General features: G+C 38.6%; 1 protein-coding gene across 1 annotated transcript in view; it reads left to right on the top strand.

The window, feature by feature from the left end:
- The window catches only part of LOC137636411 (meiotic recombination protein REC8 homolog), a 46,365-nt gene that overhangs the window by 3,459 nt on the left and 19,402 nt on the right, over positions 1–23,504 (top strand). Inside the window, exons 2-10 of the mRNA XM_068368831.1 lie at positions 2,158–2,324; positions 2,917–3,044; positions 7,077–7,152; positions 8,455–8,579; positions 10,153–10,370; positions 14,448–14,537; positions 18,381–18,486; positions 22,758–22,980; positions 23,333–23,480. Of these exons, the coding sequence (XP_068224932.1) occupies positions 2,182–2,324; positions 2,917–3,044; positions 7,077–7,152; positions 8,455–8,579; positions 10,153–10,370; positions 14,448–14,537; positions 18,381–18,486; positions 22,758–22,980; positions 23,333–23,480 (1,257 nt within the window). The 5' untranslated portion in view covers positions 2,158–2,181. The remainder of the gene's footprint in view (positions 1–2,157; positions 2,325–2,916; positions 3,045–7,076; positions 7,153–8,454; positions 8,580–10,152; positions 10,371–14,447; positions 14,538–18,380; positions 18,487–22,757; positions 22,981–23,332; positions 23,481–23,504) is intronic.

The raw sequence follows: 23,504 nt of genomic DNA, 5'->3' as shown, positions 1-23,504 counted from the left end.
TGGTAAGCAGCTCTTCTAGGAGAAGGTCACTCCAAAATCAAACCATTGCTCTCTAGATTTGGGTAGTGCCATAGCCTCTGTACAATGGTCTTCCACTGCCTTGGGTTAGAGTTCTCTTGCTTGAGGGTACACTCGGGCACACTATTCTATCTAATTTCTCTTACTTTTGTTTCTTTAAGGTTCTTATAGTATATATAGGAAATATTTAAATGTTACTGGCCTTATAATATTTTATTTTTCCTTGTTTCCTTTCCTACTGGGCTATTTTCCCTGTTTGGATCCCTGGGCTTATAGCATCCAGCTTTTCCAATTAGGGTTGTAGCTTAGCAAGTAATAGTAATAATAGTCCTTTTTTTTTATCGTCAAATCCACATAATCGAAGCACTTAAATATCAAATTTGATTAAAGTGGTTGAAATATACAAGAATTTTTGGAAATTTTAATATCATTATGTACAATATTTAGAAATATTTGTTTAGACTGAAAACATAAGGTAATTCATTTTAATTTGTAAAATTGAGTGCGGATATTATAGCAATGTAAACTAAAAATTTTTACTTTATATAGTCGTGAATATCAATAAATGTACGTAACATTTGGTGTTCATAATTCTGTATATAATATATGCCACAAATACGAAACATCCGGTCGTGTGTATGAAATATATAATCAAATTATGATACATTTAATATTAGATTAACATGAACTCATTTTGTCTTATTTCAACTACTCAACAAAAATCAATTTAGAATAAAAATTTCTTGTATATTTCAAAACAAAATTGTCTTAACCCTTTTACCCACAAAAAGGACGTACTGGTACGTTTCACAAAACCCATCCCTTTACCCCCATGGACGTACCGGTATGTCCTTGCAAAAAAATGCTCTAAAATTTTTTTTTCATATTTTTGATAATATTTTGAGAAACTTCAGGCATTTTCCAAGAGAATGAGACCAACCTGACCTCTCTATGACAAAAATTAAGGCTGTTAGAGCAATTTAAAAAAAATATACTGCAAGATGTGCTGGGGAAAAAATAACCCCCTGGGGGTTAAGGATTGGAAATTTCCAAAGAGTCTGGGCGTAAAATGGTTAACAAAAATAAATTTAGAATAAAAATTTCTTGTATATTTCAAAACAAAATTGTCTTAATTGATCATGAAGCGAATTTTATGTCAAAATATGTAAGTTAAACATCCCTAATCTGACTTGGAGCGCCAGATGCAACCTAACCTAATGTAGGAGGGTGGGGGATTTCCTAACGGAAACTCCATACTTTGCCCATCCGATGAGACACTACAGCTAGACAGTTATTGGGTCCTTTGACTGGCCAGACAGTACTACATTGGATCCTTCTCTCTGGTTATGGCTCATTTTTCCTTTGCCTACACATACATCAAATAGTCTAGCCTATTCTTTACACATTCTCCTCTGTCCTTATACTCCTGTCAACACCAAGGTAACTCAAAAATTCCTTTCTCTCAAGGAGTTAACCCTTTTACCCCCAAAGGACGTACTGGTACGTTTCACAAAACTCATCCCTTTACCCCCATGGATGTACCGGTACGTCCTTGCAAAAAAATGCTATAAAATTGTTTTTATTACATATTTTTTAAGAATTTTTGAGAAAATAACCCCTTTGGGGTTAAGGGTTGGAAATTTCCAAAGAGCCTGGGGGTAAAAGGGTTAACAACTGTACTATAATTGTTCAGTGGCTACTTTCCTCTTGGTAAGGGTAGAAGAGAGACTTTAGCTATGGTAAGCAGCTCTTCTAAGTGGACACTCCAAAATCAAATTATTGTTCTCAAGTCTTGCATAGTGCCATAGCCTCTATACCATGGTCATCCACTGTCTTAGGGTAGTTTTCTTGCTTGAGGGTACACTCGGGCACAGTATTCTATCTTATTTCTCTTTTTATTTTTTGTTTAAGTTTTTATAGTTTATTTATGAAATATCCATTTTAATGTTACTGTTTTTAAAATATTTTATTTAAATTGTTCATTACTTCTCTTGTAGTTTATATCGATATTTTCTTTCCTCACTGGGATATTTTTCCCTGTTGAAGCCTTGGAGCTTATAGCATCCTGCTTTTCCAACTAGGGTTGTAGCTTAGCTAGTAATAATGGGGCACAAGTAACTGTCGTTTTCCCTCTTTCAGCTGAACAGCGATCTACCAGCCGCCATGTTCTACAGCTACGACGTTCTCAATCCCCAGAACGGGAAGTTTGCTGTCATTTGGCTGGTGGCGACGGGACACCTCCGGTACGCCAACCGCCGCGACAAGAACTTCAAAGAAATTATGTCCCTGAAAGTTTCACGGACCTGGTGAGTTTCCCTCTCGGCGTCGCTGTGTCGTTTCTACTTGTTCTCTTACAATTAAGTCATTTATTGGAACTTGGGTCATCAAAGGTGTACGCTAGACAAATTTGTATTCCCGTGGTTGCATGTGGAATGTTCACCACTTTTATTTATTCAGTTATTTTAGTTTTTTTGTTGATCATATAAAAAAAAAAAGTCTTATGCAATACCGTGTAACAGGAAAAGATTTCCAACTTGTTTAAAGGTTTAAAGGTCGCTCATGAATGGCAGAGGCAAGGGACAGTGACATTGCCCTCGAGACTGACCATATATTATATCCATATACCAAAGGCACTTCCCCCAATTTTGATGTCGGCTACCCCCCAAAATTGGGGGAAGTGCCTTTGGTATATGGATATAATATATGGTCAGTCTCTAGGGCAATGTCACTGTCCCTTGCCTCTGCCATTCATGAGCGACCTTTAAACAAGTTGGAAATCTTTTCCTGTAACACGGTATTGCATAAGACTTTTTTTTTTCTCAACTTAAAGTTATTTGTCCATTGGTTTTTAGGGTTATGTTTGTGAATTATTTTACTGTACATCGTCTTGATTTTCAGCAACGACATCATCCGACACATCGATCAAAGGGGACATGGAGAGAGGCCCAAGTTTTCGCTGTACCTCTCGTCGATGCTCTTCTATGGGACGGTGAAAGTCTACCACCGACAAGTGCGCTTTCTCCTGGGTAAGCTGTCTTTCTTACGTACTGGTATACAATATTCTATTCTTTTACTTATACAAACCTTTGTCCTATGATAGGTTTATAAATGAACCTCAAATGACAAAGTTAGTGGTTTCCAAAAAGCTGTTTATAAGTCTCCTAACCTAACCTAACTCATATGCCCATAATTTCCAGCAGTTAGTCAACAAATAGTAACGTTTCATATGAAATAAATATCAGGTTATTGCAAGTGTCATTTTCCTTTCAGTATTAGATTATATCATATTTTATTGCTGTATTTTATGGTCCTATTACAGTATACGAACGTCTGATACAACATCTTAGATTTATAATTTCAGCTGAATTTGTGTATCTCCGAATGTTTTGTAAGTTAGGGACCTTTTGTACAGTGTGTCGTCGTAGAGGGAACTCCTCTATTAAATTTTGATAAGGTGTCGGTAGTTACTGGCTGGAGGCGGAAAAGCCTCCCCACAACACTTTGTTTTCATCCGACAGATAGTACACACTTCCGCGATCCCAAAACTGGCCATTTTAATATGCTTCTTACATACATTCATATACCAAGGCACTTCCCCCAATTTTGGGGGGTACCCGACATCAAACAAATGAAACAAAAAAGGGGACGTCTCCTCTCTCTGTTCCTCCCAGCCTGACAAGGGACTCAACCGAGTTCGGCTGGTACTGCTAGGGTGGCACAGCCCACCCTCCCTCATTATCCACCAGAGATGAAGCTTCATAGTGCTGAATCCCCTACTGCTGCTACCTCCGTGGTCGTCCAAGGCACCAGAGGAAGCAGCAGGGCCTACCGGAACTGCGTCACAATCGCTCACCATTCATTCCTATTTCTAGCACGCTCTCTTGCTTCTTATTCCAGGTATATAGGTCAGCCGATTACCGTGTGTGAATATATAAAGGAAGAAGCGAGGTTCAGCAAATGTCTGACCATCCTTTACATTCAGATCTCCCTGGACAATTCTATCCTGTTCGTATTACTAGGCAGGCAGTTATTTCTAATAGCCAGGCCTTCTCCATCATGAGGCTCAATACTACACAGTATTCTAGAAGTTTTATTCCAGCTGTTACCAAGTTGTGGAATGATCTTCCTAATCGGGTAGTTGAATCAGTAGAACTTCAAAAGTTCAAAGTTAGAGCAAATGTTTATATGTTGACCAGGCTGACATGAGTCTTTTTATTGTTTATATATGACATACAGTCTCTGTTTTTGACGTTGTTAATAGTTTATATAGGACATATCTGTTTTGACGCTGTTATTGTTTTCAGAATGATTTATTGTTAATTTATTCTCATCATTTATTTATTTCCTTGTTTCCTTTCCTCACTGGGCTATTTTTCCCTGTTGGAGCCCTAGGGTTTATAGCATCTTGCTTTTCCAACTAGGGTTGTAGCTTGGCTAGTAATAATAATAATAACCTGTCAATAGCCACATTCCTCCGCTTGTTAGACAGCTTATCTGTTTGCCGTTCCTTCTCTGATAAGTGTGGCCTTCGGATGAAAGGGTTTCTGCTGCCCTTCTTTCCATCAGTGTCTTCTCATCCTGGGAATTTCTGTAAGAACGCATTAATTGATCGATCGGTTTGGTCATAGAATTCCTGTGATATCTCTCACTGTTGGAGCATTTTTGCCTGTCTAGACACATAGGAAGACGAAGTTCAAGCTTCTTTTTGTACTTAAACTACAGTACTGTACTACCTTCTACAATCCCCTTAGATCCACACATAAAGGCTCTACATACGGTCTTTTACCTTACTGCATCTCCCGTACTTGCACAATAGAAGAGTTTGTGCAACAGTTTTCCATGCTCATGGTCCCGATGCTCGTTTTAGGTGCACAAACTCATGAGTGGTTTTTTCGTGTTGCCTTTCATTCATAGACGAGCAAGTATTTTCACGATTAAACACAGCAGAATTCCACATCCATGATTTACTCGCTGAATGGCCTTGCGGCTCCTGCGCTTAGCTTTGGGCCGAAAATTTCATAAATCAATCAAATCGCATCCATGATTTCCACATACCTGACTTTTATGGTGTAGGGTTTACGTATGGTCTTCTACACTTGGCCTCTCTGGTGCAACGACTCTCACGTACTGTGTACAAGGTCTCCTTGGCACAGCCATGAACTTTCACATGCATGAGCCATCTCGCACAAGAATTCCACAAACTCAATTGTGGTGATAGATTTCCAGACTCCAAGGGCACATACATCATGTTCCAGATTTCTTCTGTTGTCCACGCCCCCTCAATGCTAGAGTGTTCTCCGTGTTACCATTCACTGTCATTGGTCTTTTCTACCGGGAACGGATCTCGTTCAGCCGGCCGGTCTCACAGGGGACTAAAGGCTGGCTCCTTCATTTGGCCTTCTTCCTTTTTATCGCCATAGTGTTTCTGTAATCCTTCTAGTTATGTAACAGAAAACCTCTACGTAGAAGACCATGGAGACCAATCAATTATATTGTAGTACCAGGAACTTTCCTTATAGGGAAGGATCCCAATATGTAGTTGCCTTATTCATGAGCTGGCGAGTTGGTTCGTACCTGGATTGTTCCCTTCGCAAAGTATACGTGTCGGTACAGATACCTATGTTTTATCTCTTTTTATCTCTTGCAAGAACACTTTGGAATATAAGGCTCCGCCCCCTTTCCCCTTCCTGGACGTCCGTCTTTCAGGAGAGAGGGGGAAACGACGAATGCTGAAAGTCGTTTGTGGGTACAAGCATCGGTACGCTTCGTTTTGGCACTCGGGTCAAGCCCTTCCAAATGCGGTGCCCTCAACAAAGTGCTGCAACTTCACCCACTAAAGAAAACGGCATTTTAAGAGGTCACTGATGATCATTCCTATTAAGGGGCTTAGGTTTGTAAAGTTAGAAAAAATATAAATCACTTGAATTATTTATGATATTTTAAATATTGGTAGTTTTGTTTTGATATGCAAATAAGAGATAATTGCTGAATTCTTAGTACATACCAAGGGACCAAAGGGTGGTTTAGGGGTCCAGGCCTTGCTGTGAAACTTCCAGAGCAAGGGTGGACAACCCTCAGAACATTCCATGTGTTATTTTCATCCACAAAAGTTTGATATAAACTCTAGGGGATGACTGTCTGACATATGTGCCCATAAATACTCTTAGCTTTAAAAGTAGGTAAGGCTGAAACGTCAATGAATCATCAAATGTGTTTCAGGACAAGAGGAATTAGATTTTATCCTCAATTTTGTTACCTGAAGCCCCAGAAATTCATTAAGAGCTCCTTATGTCCTAGAAATACTTGATGTAACCATGATCCTCTGTAATGAAACTATAATATACTGCAGTAAGCAAGACTGAATTTGCAATATGAAAACAGTTTTATTTCTTGACTTTTGCCGCTGAAAATCCCAGGCATGCGAGTTGGGTGAAGCCTACGTTAGGCTGAGATTTAACGAAATCCAACTTACAAACAGGTTATTGGACCCCATTAAGTTTGTAAGTCGAGAACTTTCTGTATTTATGCAAGGAACTGTATGGTTTTATCCATAGCTTATTTTGAATTGACTAAAGTTATTAAAAGCTTATTGGATCCCATTAACCCTTTTACCCCCGGGCTATTTGGAAATTTCCAACCCTTAACCCCCAGGGGGTTATTTTTATCCCATCACATTTTGCAGTATACTTTTTTAAATTACTCTAACAGGCTTAATTTTTGTCATAGAGAGGTCAGGTTGGTCTCATTCTCTTGGAAAATACCTGAATTTTCTCAAAAATTTATCAAAAATATGAAAAAAAAAAAAAATTTCATAGCATTTTTTTGCAAGGACGTACCGGTACGTCCAAGGGGGTAAAGGGATGGCTTTTGTGAAACGTACCAGTACGTCCTTTGGGGGTAAAGGGGTTAAGTTTGTAAGTCGAGAACTTTCTGTATTTATGCAAGGAACTTTATGGTTTTATTCAATGCTTATTGTGAATTGACTAAAGTTATTAAATAAGTTTGTGCAAGTATATACAAATGGTACAATGTTCTTCATTTTTTTATTTATTCTACAGAGGAGGTTATGAATATCCACAAGAATCTACAACGCCAAAGCGCCCTCATTCTGGATTTAGACGCACCGATTCCTGGGTAAGCAACGGCTCTATTGGTCTGCCAAATAAGTTTAAACAATTATCTGCATCGTTAGTTAATAAGAAAAAACTTAATGGTTGAAGTGATAGAAGGCTGTGCAGTGAGAACGGAAAAATAATTGCTATAAAGCTTTAGAAATACTGTACATCTTCTGTTCACTTTTCTCACGTCCCTTTATCGCTGACATTGTCGTAACTTTCATTCACTTGCTTCTCATCCCTTTATCACTGATATTGACATTGTCATAACTTTCATTTACTTTCTTCTCATCCCTTTATCACTGACATTGTCATAACATTCATTCATTTTCTTCTCGTCCCTTTATCGCTAGCATTGTCGTAACTTTCATTCACTTGTTTCTCATCCCTTTATCACTGATATTGACATTGTCATAACTTTCATTAACTCTTCTCATCCCTTTATCACCAATTTTGCCATAACTTTCATTTACTCTTCTCATCCCTTTATCACCAACATTGCCATAACTTTCATTCATTTTCTTCTCATCCATTTATCACCAACATTGTCATACCTTTCATTCACTTTCTCCTCATCTCTTTATCACCAACATTGCCATAACTTTCATTCACTTTTGATGGAGTTCATTCTACATTTTGTTTATCCAATTCAATTTTGTTATAAATTTTATATTTGTATATAAATTTATCCACATTTTATTTGCTTAGTTTTCATGTTTGATTATTAACTCCTGGAACATCTTCATATATACTTGTACTGTAATGTTATTTCTTATTAGATAGTCTAATTAGATCACTGACATTATTCTTAACTAGAAGTGTCAGCTAGAAAGGTTGGTTTCTAATAAATAATTTAACCCTTTTACCCCCGGGGTATTTGGAAATTTCCAACCCTTAACCCCCAAGGGGTAATTTTTTCCCCAGCACATTTTGCAGTATATATTTTTTTAAATTGCTCTAACAGCCTTAATTTTTGTCATAGAGAGGTCAGGTTGGTCTCATTCTCTTGGGAAATGCCTGAATTTTCTCAAAAAATTATAAAAAAAAATATGAAAAACAAATTTTTATAGCATTTTTTTGCAAGGACGTACCGGTACGTCCATGGGGGTAAAGGAATGGCTTTTGTGAAACGTACCAGTACGTCCTTTGTGGGTAAAAGGGTTAATAAACTATAATTTCTTGAAGATTCAGTGACGAGATCAAACGAACACTAATAGAATCTAAAGAAATTTTTCAGGTGGGTTAGAAGCTGGGACAAATTAGTCGGTTAAGTATCTTCCGCTGTCCGGCGTTTTAAATTTTGCCGTAATTTTTCTTGCAGTGCACAGAGGGTCACCCTCCATTCTCCGGCAACTTTGGAAGGTCTGGAAGGTGTCCATTTCACCGATCTCGACGATTTCCTGGCAATGCCGCCTCCACCAAGGATCTTTTTAGAAACTCCTAGAAGTAAGTTTCTTTTCAATGTTCCTCTATAATTGCTTACTTAACCCTTTTACCCCCAGGCTATTTGGAACTTTCCAACCCTTAACCTCCAGGGGTTATTTTTTTCAAGCACATTTTGCAATATATATATTTTTAAATTGCTCTAACAGCCTTAATTTTCGTCATAGAGAGGTCAGGTTGGTCTCATTCTCTTGGAAAATGGCTGAAGTTTCTCAAAAAATTATCAAAAAAATTAAAAAAAAAAAATTTTATAGCATTTTTTTGCAAGGACGTACCGGTACGTCCATGGGGGTAAAGGGATGAGTTTTGTGAAACGTACTAGTACGTCCTTTGGGGGTGAAAGGGTTAACCCCCAAGCATTTTTTTTTTTTCAAGCACATTTTGCAATATATATTTTTTAAAATGCTCTTACAGCCTTAATTTTCATCATAGAGAGGTCAGGTTGGTCTCATTCTTTTGGAAAATGCCTGAAGTTTCTCATAAAGTTATCAAAAATATGCAAAAAAAATGTAAATAGCAGTTTTTCGCAAGGATGTACCAGTACGTCCATGGGGGTAAAAGGGTTAAGCAAAGTTTTAGATTTTAAAAGCATTTCAAACAAGAGAGAAGTAATGTACAATTTAAATGATTATCGTTTACCTTGTTAAAGTTTAATTGCCATTCTAGCTGTGCTGAATCTGACTGCTATTGAAAGTCTCTCTCTCTCTCTCTCTCTCTCTCTCTCTCTCTCTCTCTCTCTCTCTCTCTCTCTCTCTCTCTCTCTCTCTCTTTTTATCTTTCAGGTCCCCCAACTTGTAAAGTAACAAAGATAAGATAAAGAAAATAAAATATCATTTAATATAATAAGCGAAAAGACTGCTATTGAAATCTCTCTCTCTCTCTCTCTCTCTCTCTCTCTCTCTCTCTCTCTCTCCCCCAACTTGTAAACAATTGGAGATACAAATCCAACTGAAAATAACAGATAAGATAAAGAAAATAAAATATCATTTAATATAATAAGCGAAAAGACATTTGAGATAATCTAATATCTATTTCGTATAAAACCTGACCATTTATTGACTTGCAGCTAGAAATCTCAGGCGTGGGATTCAGTTTATGACTCCCCTACCAAAATTTGACAAATTTCAACTTGCAAACACTTTTTAGACCTATTAAGCTTGTATATTGCTGTAGAGAACATTGCCTTATTACCTCTTAACCATTTTACCCCCAGGCTCTTTGGAAATTTCCAACCCTTAACCCCCAGGGGTTATTTTTTATTCAAGCACATTTTGTAGTATATATTTTTCAAATTGCTCTAACAGCCTTAATTTTTGGTCATAGAGAGGTCAGGTTGGTCTCATTTTCTTGGAAAATGCCTGAATTTTTTCAAAAAATTATCAAAAAAATAAAAATAAATTGTAAATAGCATTTTTTTGCAGGGACGTACCGGTACGTCCATGGCGGTAAAGGGATATTTTGTGAAACGTAGCAGTACGTCCTTTGGGGGTAAAAGGGTTAAGCTTTTATATTGCTGTAGAGAACATTGCCTTATTACCTCTTAAAAGAAAAACTTCAAGCATTGTATTTATTACAGAACACGCCCTGTTGACCCCTTTGAAGAAGAAAGGCCAGCCTTCCGCCGAACCCTCGCCGGCAAGGGTAGAAGAAACTCTCCGAAAAGAGCAGGAGGAAGACAGGGAGGACATCACCCTGCTGCTGCGCGACTGGGAGGAGACGCCGACGCGAGCGCGCGCCGAAGACATCACGCTCAGAGAGGAGACGCTTCAGGCTACTCAACCCTTTGGGGATGTGGTATGTATTTCTGGATGTTTGTATGTATTATCTAGTTTTTAAAAACTTGTGTTAAAGGGTAAGCTTTTCAACTACAGTATCTTCACTTATGTACAGCAAAAGCCGGTGGGAAATAATGAAACATTTTAGTACCTAGTACGTCCGTGCAATTCAATATACACTTCTTTAGGGTACAATATTTTGTATTGTACCCTGAAGAAGTTTATATAAAAATGAACGAAGATACTCAAATTTTTCATTGTTTCCTACTGGCTTTTGTTTTATATTGAGTCGCACGATTCTTGTGACAATATAGCAGTACTTACGTGAAATGTATGTCCACCATTATAATAGTCTTTTGGAGGTTTTGTCTGCTGTGGGGTTCCCAATGACTTTCCAATAAAGGCTAGAACGGTGAATTCAATGCAACATGTACCACAGAAATATTTCTCCCTAGCCTAGGGACAGTGTGTATATAGGAAACTTCTGGGTTCAGGCACTATCGAACCCCTCAGTGTTGAATTCATTGGCTGACGATACATCACCATTGAGAGCCATAACTAACACTGGAGACGATCATTATATGGGCGCTTGTTTCTCCCTAAGTATCTCAATAGAGAGACTGGGGTTGCAGTCAACATTCTACTCAGCATCAGTTTGCGAATATGAAGGCTACTGCAATAGCCAGTCTCCAGGTGAAATAATGGCTAGACCACTGGTACGGAACGGTTGTCTTCTCTGCTTTCTCTCAGAATCTGTCGGAAAATAAGAAGCAGCAGCAGTTCGCAGACCTAGTTCTACCTGGAGCAAAGATGGTGACCTTCCTTGCTCACCAGACAGCCAATCTGTGGATCAACTGGGTCCTTTAAACAGAGATTCTATAGCTTCCAAATTTGCCAGACAAATTGATCAACAGGAGGTTCTGGTGAAATTCATTCCTGGTAAAAGGAATATATTCACCGATATCATAAGTTGCCAGGAACAAGTGGTAGCATCAGAACAGCCCCTTCATCCTCAAGAGACTCAGAGAAAATCTCCCAATTAATTGCTCGTCAGTTCCATACCCGGTATTGGCATTAGAGGACACACTTCAATATTTGTGGTAGGGCCCAGACATCTATGCTTTTCTGTTGTTTAGCCTGATTTGAAGGGTAGTGTACATGATGATTTTACCCCAGACCTCAAGAAGGTGACATTAGTAGGCCCCAAGTGGTCTTGAGCAGAATAATACCCGAACTTTGTAATGCCTCTGACGTAAGTTCTGAGAGTTATTCATATGGTTGAAAGGACTCCCACGTAAATATATACAGTATAGTCTAATTAAAGGGCCAGGGTTTTTTTTCCATATAAGAACAAATCAAAAATTTTTTTTAAGCAACTTTCATTTTTCCTGACTACAAACTTAATAGTCCCTTAAAGGTTGCTCTTGAATGTCAGAGGCAAGGGACAGTGACAGTGCCGTAGAGACTGATCATTATACATATAATCAGTTCCCAAGCTATGATGAGGGAGGGCGAGGTAATGGCTCCCCCAAAACCCCCAGCCTTAGCCAGTTCCCAAGTTATGATGAGGGAGGGCGAGGTAATGGCTCCCCCAAAACCCCCAGCCTTAGCTCACAAGGATGGTGAGGTTTCAGACAATACAAAAAACTATAGAGTTTTAGCGGGACTCAAACCACAGTCCGGCAAATCGCGAGGGTGGAACATTTCCATTAGGCCACCACAACCCTAAAGCAATACATCCAGCCTCATCCCCCCTACAAGCCCTAGTTGAAGGTCAAAGTGGGTACTCGGTAAGCCAGGTAATATGCCTCCCCGCTACCCACCAGCAACTACCAACAACTCATTGAAAATTTCCACAGCAGTTCAACCTTTGCTGGAGTCATTCTTCAGAAGTTCAATCTTGTAGCAAATGTTTGTATGTAGAACAGGTGGCCATGTCTCATTTTATAGCTTATGTATGACAAAAGGTGATGAATGTAAGAGTTGATGGGAGAAGTACAAGAGGAGGGCCAAGGTTTGGGTGGATGGATGGAGTGAAGGAAGCTCTGGGTGATAGGAGGATAGATGTGAGATGGGCAAGAGAGCGTGCTAGAAATAGGAATGAATGGCGAGCGACTGTGATGCAGTTCCGGTGGGCCCTGCTGCTCCTCCGGTCGACTGGATGTCTGCGGAGGTAGCAGCGGCAGGGGATTTAGCATTATGAAGCTTCATCTATGGTGACTAACGGGGGAGGGTGGGCTGTGGCACCCTAGCAGTACCAGCTGAACTCTGTTGAGTCCCTCATCAGGCTGAGAGGAGTGTAGAGAGGAAAGGTCCCCCCCCTTTTTTTTTTAGATCTATCTTAATATTGCTACTGTTCTTAAAATATTTTATTTTAATTGTTCATTACTTCTCATGTAGTTTATTTATTTCTTTATTTCCTTTCCTCACTTAGCTAATTTTCCCTTTTGGAGCCCTTGGGCTAATAGCATCCTTCTTTTCCAACTAGTGTTGTAGCTTAGCTAGTAGTAATAATAATAAAGGACTTGTGTTTGTATACAGGCCACAAACTTACAAACATTCTACTTATAAATGTTCTAAACATTCATATATACAAACACAAATCCAACTGATAATAACAGATAAGATCAAGAAATACTGTAATCAAACAATATTATATTTATTATATTATTTAACACAGTAAGAGAAACAATATTTGTTATAACCTGATATCTGGGAGGAACATAGAAAGGACAGAGCTACGAAAAACACGTCGAACGTTCACGGGTGCTAACAAGGAAGGATGGGAGAAGGATAGGTAGTGGTGGTGGTGGTGGGGGGGTGTTAGCTGTAATGAATGACACCTCATAGTAACGGGGGATTTTGAGGAGGGAGAAGTCTAATTGGAAAGGGACCTCTGGTAGTGGTATCACTCGCCCCAGTTTTAATACCGACACCCTTTAGGGGTGAGCGAGCTGGGTATATTCCTGGCATTCCATGCAACTTTTTTCTCTGGTATATTTAGTAGTATTTATACCTTTGAAATGGTGCTTCAAGGAGCATTTCACTGGGCGACACAGGTTCCTCGCCCAGAAATAGATTTTTCCTTCGTCAAAATCCCTTTTTTGTTTCATTTGTTTGATGTCTGCTACCCCCCAAAATTAGGGGAAGTGCCTTGGTGTATGTTATATGTATGTATGATATCTGTTTCATATGAAACCTGACTATTTATGGACTTGTAGCTTGAAATCAAATGGATTGGATTCGGGTCAGGCCTACCCTAAGCCAAAATGTATTTGACTTAACAAACAGTTTCTTAGAACCTATTAAGTTAAGTAGTTAAGAAAAATAAAAATTTGAAATTTTATATTTCTTTGGTATAATCTGTCGGAATAGATTCCTTCTCCTTTGAGACTACACAACACCTTCCCAAATATAGATTTATCCTTTGTCAAAACTCCTTTACTCCTCCTAACAAAGCATAATGTAAACAATACCTTCAGCCCATGTGATGATACATTGGCGACTAAATTGGATTCCATTGCAGGCTCATTGTCATGGTTAGGCTGTTTTTACATATAATACACGCAGTTATGAGGAAAAATCAGATATATAGTTTTCAATTAATTATTTGTTTTATTTCTAATGGGATTGTTATTTCTCAACTTGTTTACGATTCAACATTTTAGAGCACCCAGTGATGAATGTGTCCCAGATTTCTGCAAGATATCAGAAAGTTTTATGGCAGAAGCATTTTTTTCTTTTTACCTTTCAGTATCGGTATTTATTTTAGTCATTTACAAGAGCAGACTCTTAACCTATTATAGAAGGTCCCCAACCTACATTCTTAATAGATTCCTAGAAGTTGTTTGCAGGTCAAATTTTATCAAATGTTGGCCTATGATTTCCAGCCAGAAAAGTCAACAAATAGTTGGGTTTCATATGAAATAGATATCAGATTAGTACAAATGTTGTTATGCTCACTGTATTAAATTGTATAACTGTGTTATTTTGTAAGTTGGGGACCTGTATTGTGTTACATCTCAAGTTGAGAATCCTATTAGAATATTAAATATCTATTGCTGTTGTAAGAAGTGGCATTCATTTTTCATTACAGGCATTGGCAGCTCAGACACTAGGACCCCTGGATCTTGGACCTCCCTTTTATATGCTGGAGGGACCCCTTGCTACTTTGCCAGTCCAGCCTGTAAGTACAATTCTTATTCTGTTTAGTTATGACAATATTTCAGACCAGACTTATCCAAATTGATATTGGTTTATCACGAACTAAAAAATTATACGGTGATTTCTTTGATACGAATGTTTCTGCATACGAAATTGTCACGAAACAAAAGGCACTCTGAATTAATATCGTATCTTGAGGTATTACTGTATTGTGCTCTCGTTCAATGCCCGAGGTGCGCCCAGACTCTCAGTGAATATTGTTTACCAAGAAGAACTTTTCACCTAAGCAGTTGTGCACTGTCAATTTGTCTGTAGAATTGTTTGCTTTCTCTACAGTTTGTGTATTTTGTACGGCTGGCAACAGAGTATTTGTGGTGTATCGCCAGAATGTTTTTCTTCGTAAATTTGGTCAAGGTTTGATTGACATTCATATTTAATTTCTCATTAACTATGTATCTAATCCCATTTTTACCTCATCTTAACCATTTCTGACAGCTGAATGTGATTATTGCTGGCTGGCATTAGTATTTCAAGGTAAGTTTGTTGGTTTATCTATAGTTTGTAGTATTCAAAGTTCTGTATCAAGTTTATTCTTTTGCTTATTCTTTTGGTAGTTTTTTTATGTTCTGCCCAATCTGCCTTCTCACTGGTTGGCTCAACATCTACATTGCCTGCTCGACTCAGACAACAGCTGTTCCGCCAAAGCTATTACCCTTGAAAATTTTTGTATGAAGATTATATCAAGTAATTAACATAATAGCTTACTGTATTTGCAATTTAGGTGGGGAATATTGAACAGATTTTAAACTGCAATTCGAAATCTGAACCGCTTGTCTCTCTTGTTGTGGATGTTCCAGATTCAGATATATTTTCAACACAGTTTGCAAGGAAAAGATTTTCCTTCCATGGTAGGGAATAGGTTGGCCAGGGCATTAGCCACCCGTTGAGATACTACCACTAGAGAGTTATTGAGTCCTTTGATTGGCCAGACAGTACTACATTGGATCTCTTTGACTACTGCTCATTTTCCCTTTTGCCTTCACATACACCGAATAGTCTGGCTTATTATTTCTACTTTTCCTTTATCATCTTACACCTTTCAACACTGAAATTACCACCTATTCTTCCTTGTGTAAGGGGTTAACTTCTGCAATGTGAGTTTTAAGTGGCTACTTTCCTCTTGGTAAGGGTAGAAGAGACTATCTATGTAAGCAGCTCTTCTAGACGTCACTCCAAAATCAAACCATTGTTCTATAGTCTTGGGGTAGTGTCATAGCCTCTGTACTATGGTCTTCCTCACTCTTAAGGTAGAGTTCTCTTGCTTGTGGGTACACAGGGGCACACTATTTTATCTTATCTCTCTCTCTCTCTCTCTCTCTCTCTCTCTCTCTCTCTCTCTCTCTCTTTATAGTTCACATATCCTATTTTCATGTTCTGTTCTTAGAATATTTTAATTGTTCATTACTTCTCTTCTAGTTTATTTCCTGTTTCCTTCTCTTACTGGACTTTTTATACCCTGTTGGAGCCCTTGGGCTTATAGCATCCTGCTTTTCCAACTAGGGTTGTAGCTTAGCTAGTAATAATAAGTTTCGGGTAATTACGGATCAGGTTAAGGGTCGTTGCCTTGACTAGTATGCCTGCAGCTAGCCACACCACTTGCTATACCTACTTGCATTCATTGTGAAGGGAATACCTTCTTCTGTACTCATGCGCCATCAGTCTGTCAAAAATTTACAGCTATCTCGGATAGGTAGGATGGTAGTGTCGCGGGCTTCTGTTTCAGAGGTCCCAAGTTCGCGTCCCCGCTAAGGCGCTAATAGTGTGAGACCTTCTACCGGGGTACTCCCCAGGGTGGCACCTGGGGGGGGGAGGTTACATGGGGCTAGTAATAGTCGCAGCTGGCTCATGGTCGCCCGAGGAGGGGATGAAGGTCGTCTCAGGGGAGACCTAAAACCCGCAACTTTAACTGTTTATCTAGATAAGTGGTCAGAGATGGTGTCGGCAGCAGGAAAATTGAAACGACGGTTTGATCTCCTGTACGGTTAAGTAACTGCAATGTACTTTAGTCTATGCCTCCAGCAGAAGTCTAAACACTGTCTGTTTTGAAATGTCTAAAATCTTTAGTTTGACCTGCCTCGGGCATTGCCCCAGGTCACGTTCTCTCCCGATACCGGGTCACTTTAGAGAATGGGGGGTAGGGTCGTCGTCGGCGCCCACTCGTGTCCGAGTATTGGGTTCTGTCGTTAGCCATCAGCCTCCTATCTGTGGGGTGGGTGCTTATGCCTGATGTGGCTGTTAAGTCCTAGTCTGTGGTGGAAGAGTCGCGGACAGTGTTCACAAGGGAGGGTAGGTGGTGGGCGGGGCTGTTCTAATCGCTCTCTCCTTCTTCGCCTCCTAGCCTCCTCATTTTGTCTCCTCCTCTCCTCAAAGTCCACGGTGCCATGGTGTACTGTACTCCTCCAGGTTTTCCTGTCCCTGGCTGTTTCTTCCCATGAGGAAGGATCGATGTCAGTTAGAGCCAGGGTGCGCTTTAGTTGATCTTTATAGCGCATTTTCGGGGCTAGGGTAAACTTCGCAAAACTCTGGCTGTTAGAGAGGAGCCACCAGTGACTCTTAAGAAAGTATTTCGAGGTAAGTATGTTAGGAAAAATACAAATTACTTAAAATTTGTGATGTTTGACCTTGATTAGGAAACGGAACATTCTTATCCAAAATCCAGCAGCCACAACACCAATCAGATCCTGTGGCCGAGGTGTGTCCATTCCTCATTGGACAATGAACATTAGAAAATTTATAGTGATAGGTCTTATCACAAGCTTTAATTAATTTTAACCCTTTTACCCCCAAAGGACGTACAGGTACTGGTACGTTTCACAAAACTCATCCCTTTACCCCCATGGACGTACCGGTACGTCCTTGCAAAAGAATGCTATAATTTTTTTTTTTTTCATATTTTTGATAATTTTTTGAGAAAATTCAGGCATTTTCCAAGAGAATGAGACCAACCTGACCTCTCTATGTCAAAAATTAAGGCTGTTAGAGCAATTTATAAAAAATATACTGCAAAATGTGCTGGGGAAAAAATAACCTCCTGGGGGTTAAGGGTTGGAAATTTCCAAAGAGCCTGGGGGTAAAAGGGTTAATATATTAATGTAATCTTCCTAATCCCTTCTTATCACACTTTTAGATGTTATATGAAAGTGGTCTCATTGGTTAAGTTGAAATGTTAACGAATGGTGCGAGTGTACAAATACATGTGATTAATTTGTACCATATAGTGCTGAAGGCCCTTTGATGCCCCAGTGCTTGTCTTGAGGCCTAAATTCTATAATGACTTCTTATCCTTATTGGACTCTTTCATCATACATTAGTGCCCACCTCTTCCCTTCAATGCTGGTTATCATTATTGAGGAGAGAGTTTTGTAACTATCAGTGGTTGTAAATGTTAAAACAACTACTCTATACTTTGGGAAACTAGACTGCATTTATGGGGATGTTGTGGAATGCAAATGAAAGGACAAAATGGTTGGTGGTATCCATGAAAAGGTGTTTTGATTTATTTAAACAATTTTTTTTATTATCGTAAAGACTATATGGTTTTATATGAGTCGTTTTTTATTGGGTAAAATATTTTAATTCTTAATGGAAACTTAACATTCTCGCAAAAGAAAAAGGTCTCTCTCTCTCTCTCTCTCTCTCTCTCTCTCTGTCTCTCTCTCTCTCTCAATATATTTGCAATCTTTTTTCCCCAAGTTCCCTTACACTTTCTCTCTCTCTCTCTCTCTCTCTCTCTCTCTCTCTCTCTCTCTCTCTCTCTCAAAAATGTAATTGTGAATAAAATCATTGTATATTTTGAAATCCACAGGAACTTGACTTAGTCAGGAAAAGGCTGGACCTTGACGGTAGAGAAGAACAACAACAGCAGGTGATTGATGGAGACCGCCGAGAGGAGCAAGAAAGAACTCTGCCTCGTAAGTTAATCTGTCCGATTCGTATAGACTCGCGTTAATCTAGCTGATTATTATTATTATTCATTTGTTTGATGTCGGCTACCCCCCAAAATTGGGGGAGGAGCCTTGGTATGTGTATGTATGTATGTATTACTTGCTGAGCTACAACCCTAGTTGGAAAAGCAGGATGATATAAGCCCAGGGGCTCCAACAGGGAAAATAGCACCTGTGAGGAAAGAAAACGAGGAAAAGCTACCCCCAAGATTGGGTTTGGTATACGTATTGTATGTATGTATTATTGGCTAAGCTACAACCCTAGTTGGAAAAGCAGGATGCTAGAAGCCCAGGGGCTCCAACAGGGAAAATAGCCCAGTGAGGAAAGGAAACAAGGAAAAATAAAATTTTTAAGATGAGTAACATTAAAATAGATATTTCTTATATAAACTAGAAAAAAATTAACAAAACAAGGGAAGAGAAACAAGACAGAACAGCATGCCTAAGTGTACCCTCAAGCAAGAGAACTCTAACCCAAGACAGTGGAAGACCATGGTACAATGGCTATGGCTGGACTGGGGGTTTGAGCCCCGCTCAAGCCCGATAGTCTTTTGTAGTGTGTGCAACCTCACCATCCCTGTGACCTAAGGATGGAGGTTTTTGGGGTGCCTATGGGTCTACCTGCTGAATCATCAGCAGCCATTGCCTGGCCCTCCTTGATCCTAACTTGGGTGGAGAGGGGCTTGGTCTCTAGGCCATTGTCACTTTTTCTTGCCTCTGCCATTATGAAAGGTCTTTATACCTGCGCAGTTGTGAAATGGATTAATGTTTTATGTTAGGATATTATTATTATTATTATTATTTTTTCTCTTGAATTTGCAGTTTTTTTACTAATAGTTTTAGTTTTAAAAGGTGCTAGAATATATCCATCTAGTTTTTATAAGACCATTGAAGTTTACTCTTAAAGGTATGGAAAATTAATTTTCTCAAGAAAGATTTACTTTAGATTCAACTAAATTTCAATCAATCTCTCTGACATTTTCATTATGCCATCAAGATAAAAGTTTACAAAAGGAACCCAAAATGATGGAGAAACAAACCCATTGATTTTGTTATGATGGAAATTAAAAAAGGTAGAAAAAAAATATTATGGCTGAGTTTGGGTGGTAGAAGCATGCCTGATTTAACCTCAGTGTACTGTAGGGGTCTGTGGCATACCTGTAACTGACTTGGCTTGCTGTATATTTCCCTACCTTACCTCCGTTCTTAATTCCCTTCTTTTACATCTTGGTGTGTAGCCTCTTCTAGCTTTTATTTCATGGCGTGATTTCAGATTTGTTCTCTCCGTTACATTTAGGTATTGAATGCTCTCAAAGACCCCAGGGACATCCAATATTATTATTATTATTATTAAATGCTAAGCTACAGCCCTAGTTGGAAAAGCAGGATGCTATAAAACCAGGGGCCCCTACAGGGAAAATAACCCAGTGAGGAAAGGAAATAAGGAAAATTAAAATATTTTAAAAGTAACATTAAAATAAATATTTCCTATATAAACTATAAAAACTGTAACAAAACAAGAGGAAGAGAAACTAGATGGAACAGTGTGCCCGAGTGTACCCTCAAGCAAGAGAACTCTAACCCAAGGCAGTGGAAGATCATGGTACAGAGGCTATGGCACTACCCAAATCTAGAGAGCAATGGTTTGATTTTGGAGTATCTTTCTCCTAGAAGAGTTGCTTAACATAGCTAAAGTCTCTCTTCTACCTTTACCAAGAGGAAAGTAGCCATTGAACAATTAGAGTGCAGTAGTTAACCCCTTGAGTGAAGAAAAATTGTTTGGTAATCTCAGTGTTGTCAGGTGTATGAGGACAGAGGAGAATCTGTAAAGAATAGGCCAGACTATTCGGTGTATGTGTAGTCCAAATTTATTGTTCCAAATCCAGTTGGTCGGGGAATACAACATTAAAATGAACCACTGGAAGACTAGAAATGAAGGGATCTAGATATGTCAAGTGTGGGAGAATGCTGTGATGATAATAAAGCAGGCACACATGTAAGGGTTATAGAAACTAAGTATAAGTTGCAGTGTGAATTGCATGACAATTAAAAGAGTACAGAAAGTTCTCAACCTAGAAACTTCACAGGCTCAATGAAGCTGTTTATTCATTGAATTTTGTTAGATTGTGTCCTAGGGTAGGCTTCGCCATACTCGCATGCCTAGTATTTTCAGCTGCAAAAGTCTACAAATAGTCCCCCTTCATATTGCACCATCCTACTTGCTTTGTAGTATTTCATTCAGAACTTTTGATACAATACCCGAGATTTATTTCATTTGTAATTGAGTTTGTATTTCTGAATGTTTCATGTATAGGACCCTGCCATTATATCCCGTAGGGATACTGCTCCCTCCATGCCCCTATAGAGGACAGAATCCTAGCCTATCACCTAACCTCAGAATGTTTTAACATACAGGGTTTAAACTAGCCATTTTGGTTGCAGGAGCTTCCTCGCTCCAAAGGATAGGTCTCTCGATGTATGCACTGAATGGCCTTGCGGCTCCGACGTTTGGCTTCGGGCCATAAATTTCATAAGTAAATCAATCAATCTTACTTCGATGGTTTTCGCATGGGAAAAAAATCAGAAAATTTAACCCATTTACCCCCAGGCTATTTGGAAATTTCCAACCCTTAACCCCCAGGGAGTTATTTTTTTCCCAGCACATTTTGCAGTATATTTTTTTTTAAATTGCTCTAACAGCCTTAATTTTTGTCATAGAGAGGTCAGGTTGGTCTCATTCTCTTGGAAAATGCCTGAAATTTCTCAAAAATTTTAAAAAATATGAAAAAAAAAATTTATAGTATTTTTTTGCAAGGATGTACCAGTACGTCCATGGGGATAAAGGGATGGCTTTTGTGAAACGTACCAGTACGTCCTTTGGGGGTAAAAGGGTTAAGTCATTTTTATTTTTCCAAATTTACAAACCTGGTTCCTTTAATTCACACTTCCTGCCTCATCCACCCGCAAGTCGTAAGTGAAAGTCAAAGTGGCTTCACTGAAATCATATTCTTATTAAAAGCCTCACGTTTACATAAACAACAACAGCAAGTGCAGCCATTTCTAGTCCGTTGCAGGACTAAGGCCTCAGACATGTCCTTAGCCATAACCGGGGTTTGATCATTTTCATCACCATGCTGTCCACTGCTGACTGGTGATGGTTGGTGACTAGTCTGATTGCTCACAGCAAACCAACCTAATATGGGTGACCCTGACTAGTACAGCTTTGCTAATCATGGCAATACACTTCACCATGTTAAGGTATCCCAACTCAGAAAGGTCATGTTTATGTAGTAAAAATATATTACTTTTTTTTTTTTTTTTTTTTTTTTTTTTTTTTTTTTTTTTTTTTTTTTTTTTTTTTTTTTTTTTTTTTTTTAGGAATAATTTTTGTACTAAAATCCTAATTCTAATGAAAAAAACTAACCTTTTTTGTCTAGTCCTGTTTAGAGTGTAGTCTGATCTCAGGTTGATGTCCATAATTGTACAGTAATAGCAATGAAAATGAAATTACTTATCTACTTAAATTAGATAAGAACGAAGAATTTTGAAAGGTTCGGTTTAAAAGGTCGAAATTGGTGGAATGGATGTAAAATAAAGGCCAGAAAGCAACATCTGTTGATCTGAAAGCACCATTATTAAAAGAAAAAATTGAATGTGCCTTGTAAAGCATCTTGCATAGGATGTAATTAAAGTATAATAGCAAGCATAAGTTTGTAATTGTCCCTTTTGCAAGTCCCTAGATGTGGGCCTGTACCTGTAATGAATGAATAAAGTCTTGAATAAGTGTAAAATAGTAAATAGAAAGGAATTGTCTTTTTTATAGCATTTTTGTAGGAATTATTGATATAGATATAGTCTTTTTATAGTTTATTTATGAGATATTTGTTTTTGATGTTGTTAATAGTTTATATATGACATGTCTGTTTTGACGTTGTTACTTATTTTAGAATGATTTATTGTTAATTTGTTCTCTTCATTTATTTATTTCCTTATTTCCTTTCCTCACTGGGCTATTTTTCCCTGTTGGAGCCCCTGGGCTTATAGCATCTTGCTTTTCCAACTAGGGTTGTAGCTTGGATAGTAATAATAATAATAATAATAGTCTACCTCACTTGTTTTAGCAAGAATACAGGAGGAGTCGATTGGGTTGGACTCAGAAGCCCCTCTTTTTCTTATCTAAGGACTTTATTTGTAGATTTTAAAGCTGTGGTTTCTTTCAATGTTTGTTGTTTTTCCAGCGTCAGAAGCACCTCCTGGACCGCAAGCAATTGAACCACAACAAGCTGCCGGTGAACGTATTCCTGAAGAGCGAGTTCTTCAGGAGCTATTCGAGGAGCCACCTTTAATTCTGCCGCAGGACCAACAACCCCCTGTAGGGCAAGTAGGGGAACCAGCCCCCGAACAGCAGCCATCTTTTGCAGAACCCCCACCCGTCCGTCCTCCAAAACAAACGAGAGGAGAGTGAGTAAAATGTGTTGGTTTTTGTGGTATATGCTGCATGTAGTCTTATACCTCTCCTTGTATACAGTGCTTGTGGAAAGTCTATATAGCACTGCTCCTTATAATTTCCTTATGCAGTTCATCATTATATATATAATTATATTTTATGATTTTATGCAACTTATTCTATCTTATTTTAGTAATTGATATGTTAATAATGTCCTTTAGCAATCTGATATCTTATAATATTTAAAATCTTAAGAAAATAGATTTAAATCAAATATATCTGATTCAAATATAAAAAATACCTTTTTTTTTTTATAATAATCTGACTTTCGTAAGTAATGAACTAATTAACGCAACTATTTTGCAGTGGCATTTCAAAATCAGTCGAGGCTACACCTCAAAAGGAACCAGCCAGGGCTCATCCAGAGAGACCGGAAAAGGCCCCACCTGTGGCTCCTGACATAACCCCGGTTGCCCGCCCTCAACCAGAAGTTCCATCTTCCGATGCTTCTCAGGTAAGTTTTATTTCTGTGGCTGTG

Source organism: Palaemon carinicauda, unplaced genomic scaffold (assembly GCF_036898095.1).
Source record: "Palaemon carinicauda isolate YSFRI2023 unplaced genomic scaffold, ASM3689809v2 scaffold291, whole genome shotgun sequence".
Classification (NCBI taxonomy): Eukaryota; Metazoa; Arthropoda; class Malacostraca; order Decapoda; family Palaemonidae; genus Palaemon; species Palaemon carinicauda.
This window is presented reverse-complemented; position numbering and strand designations above follow the sequence as displayed.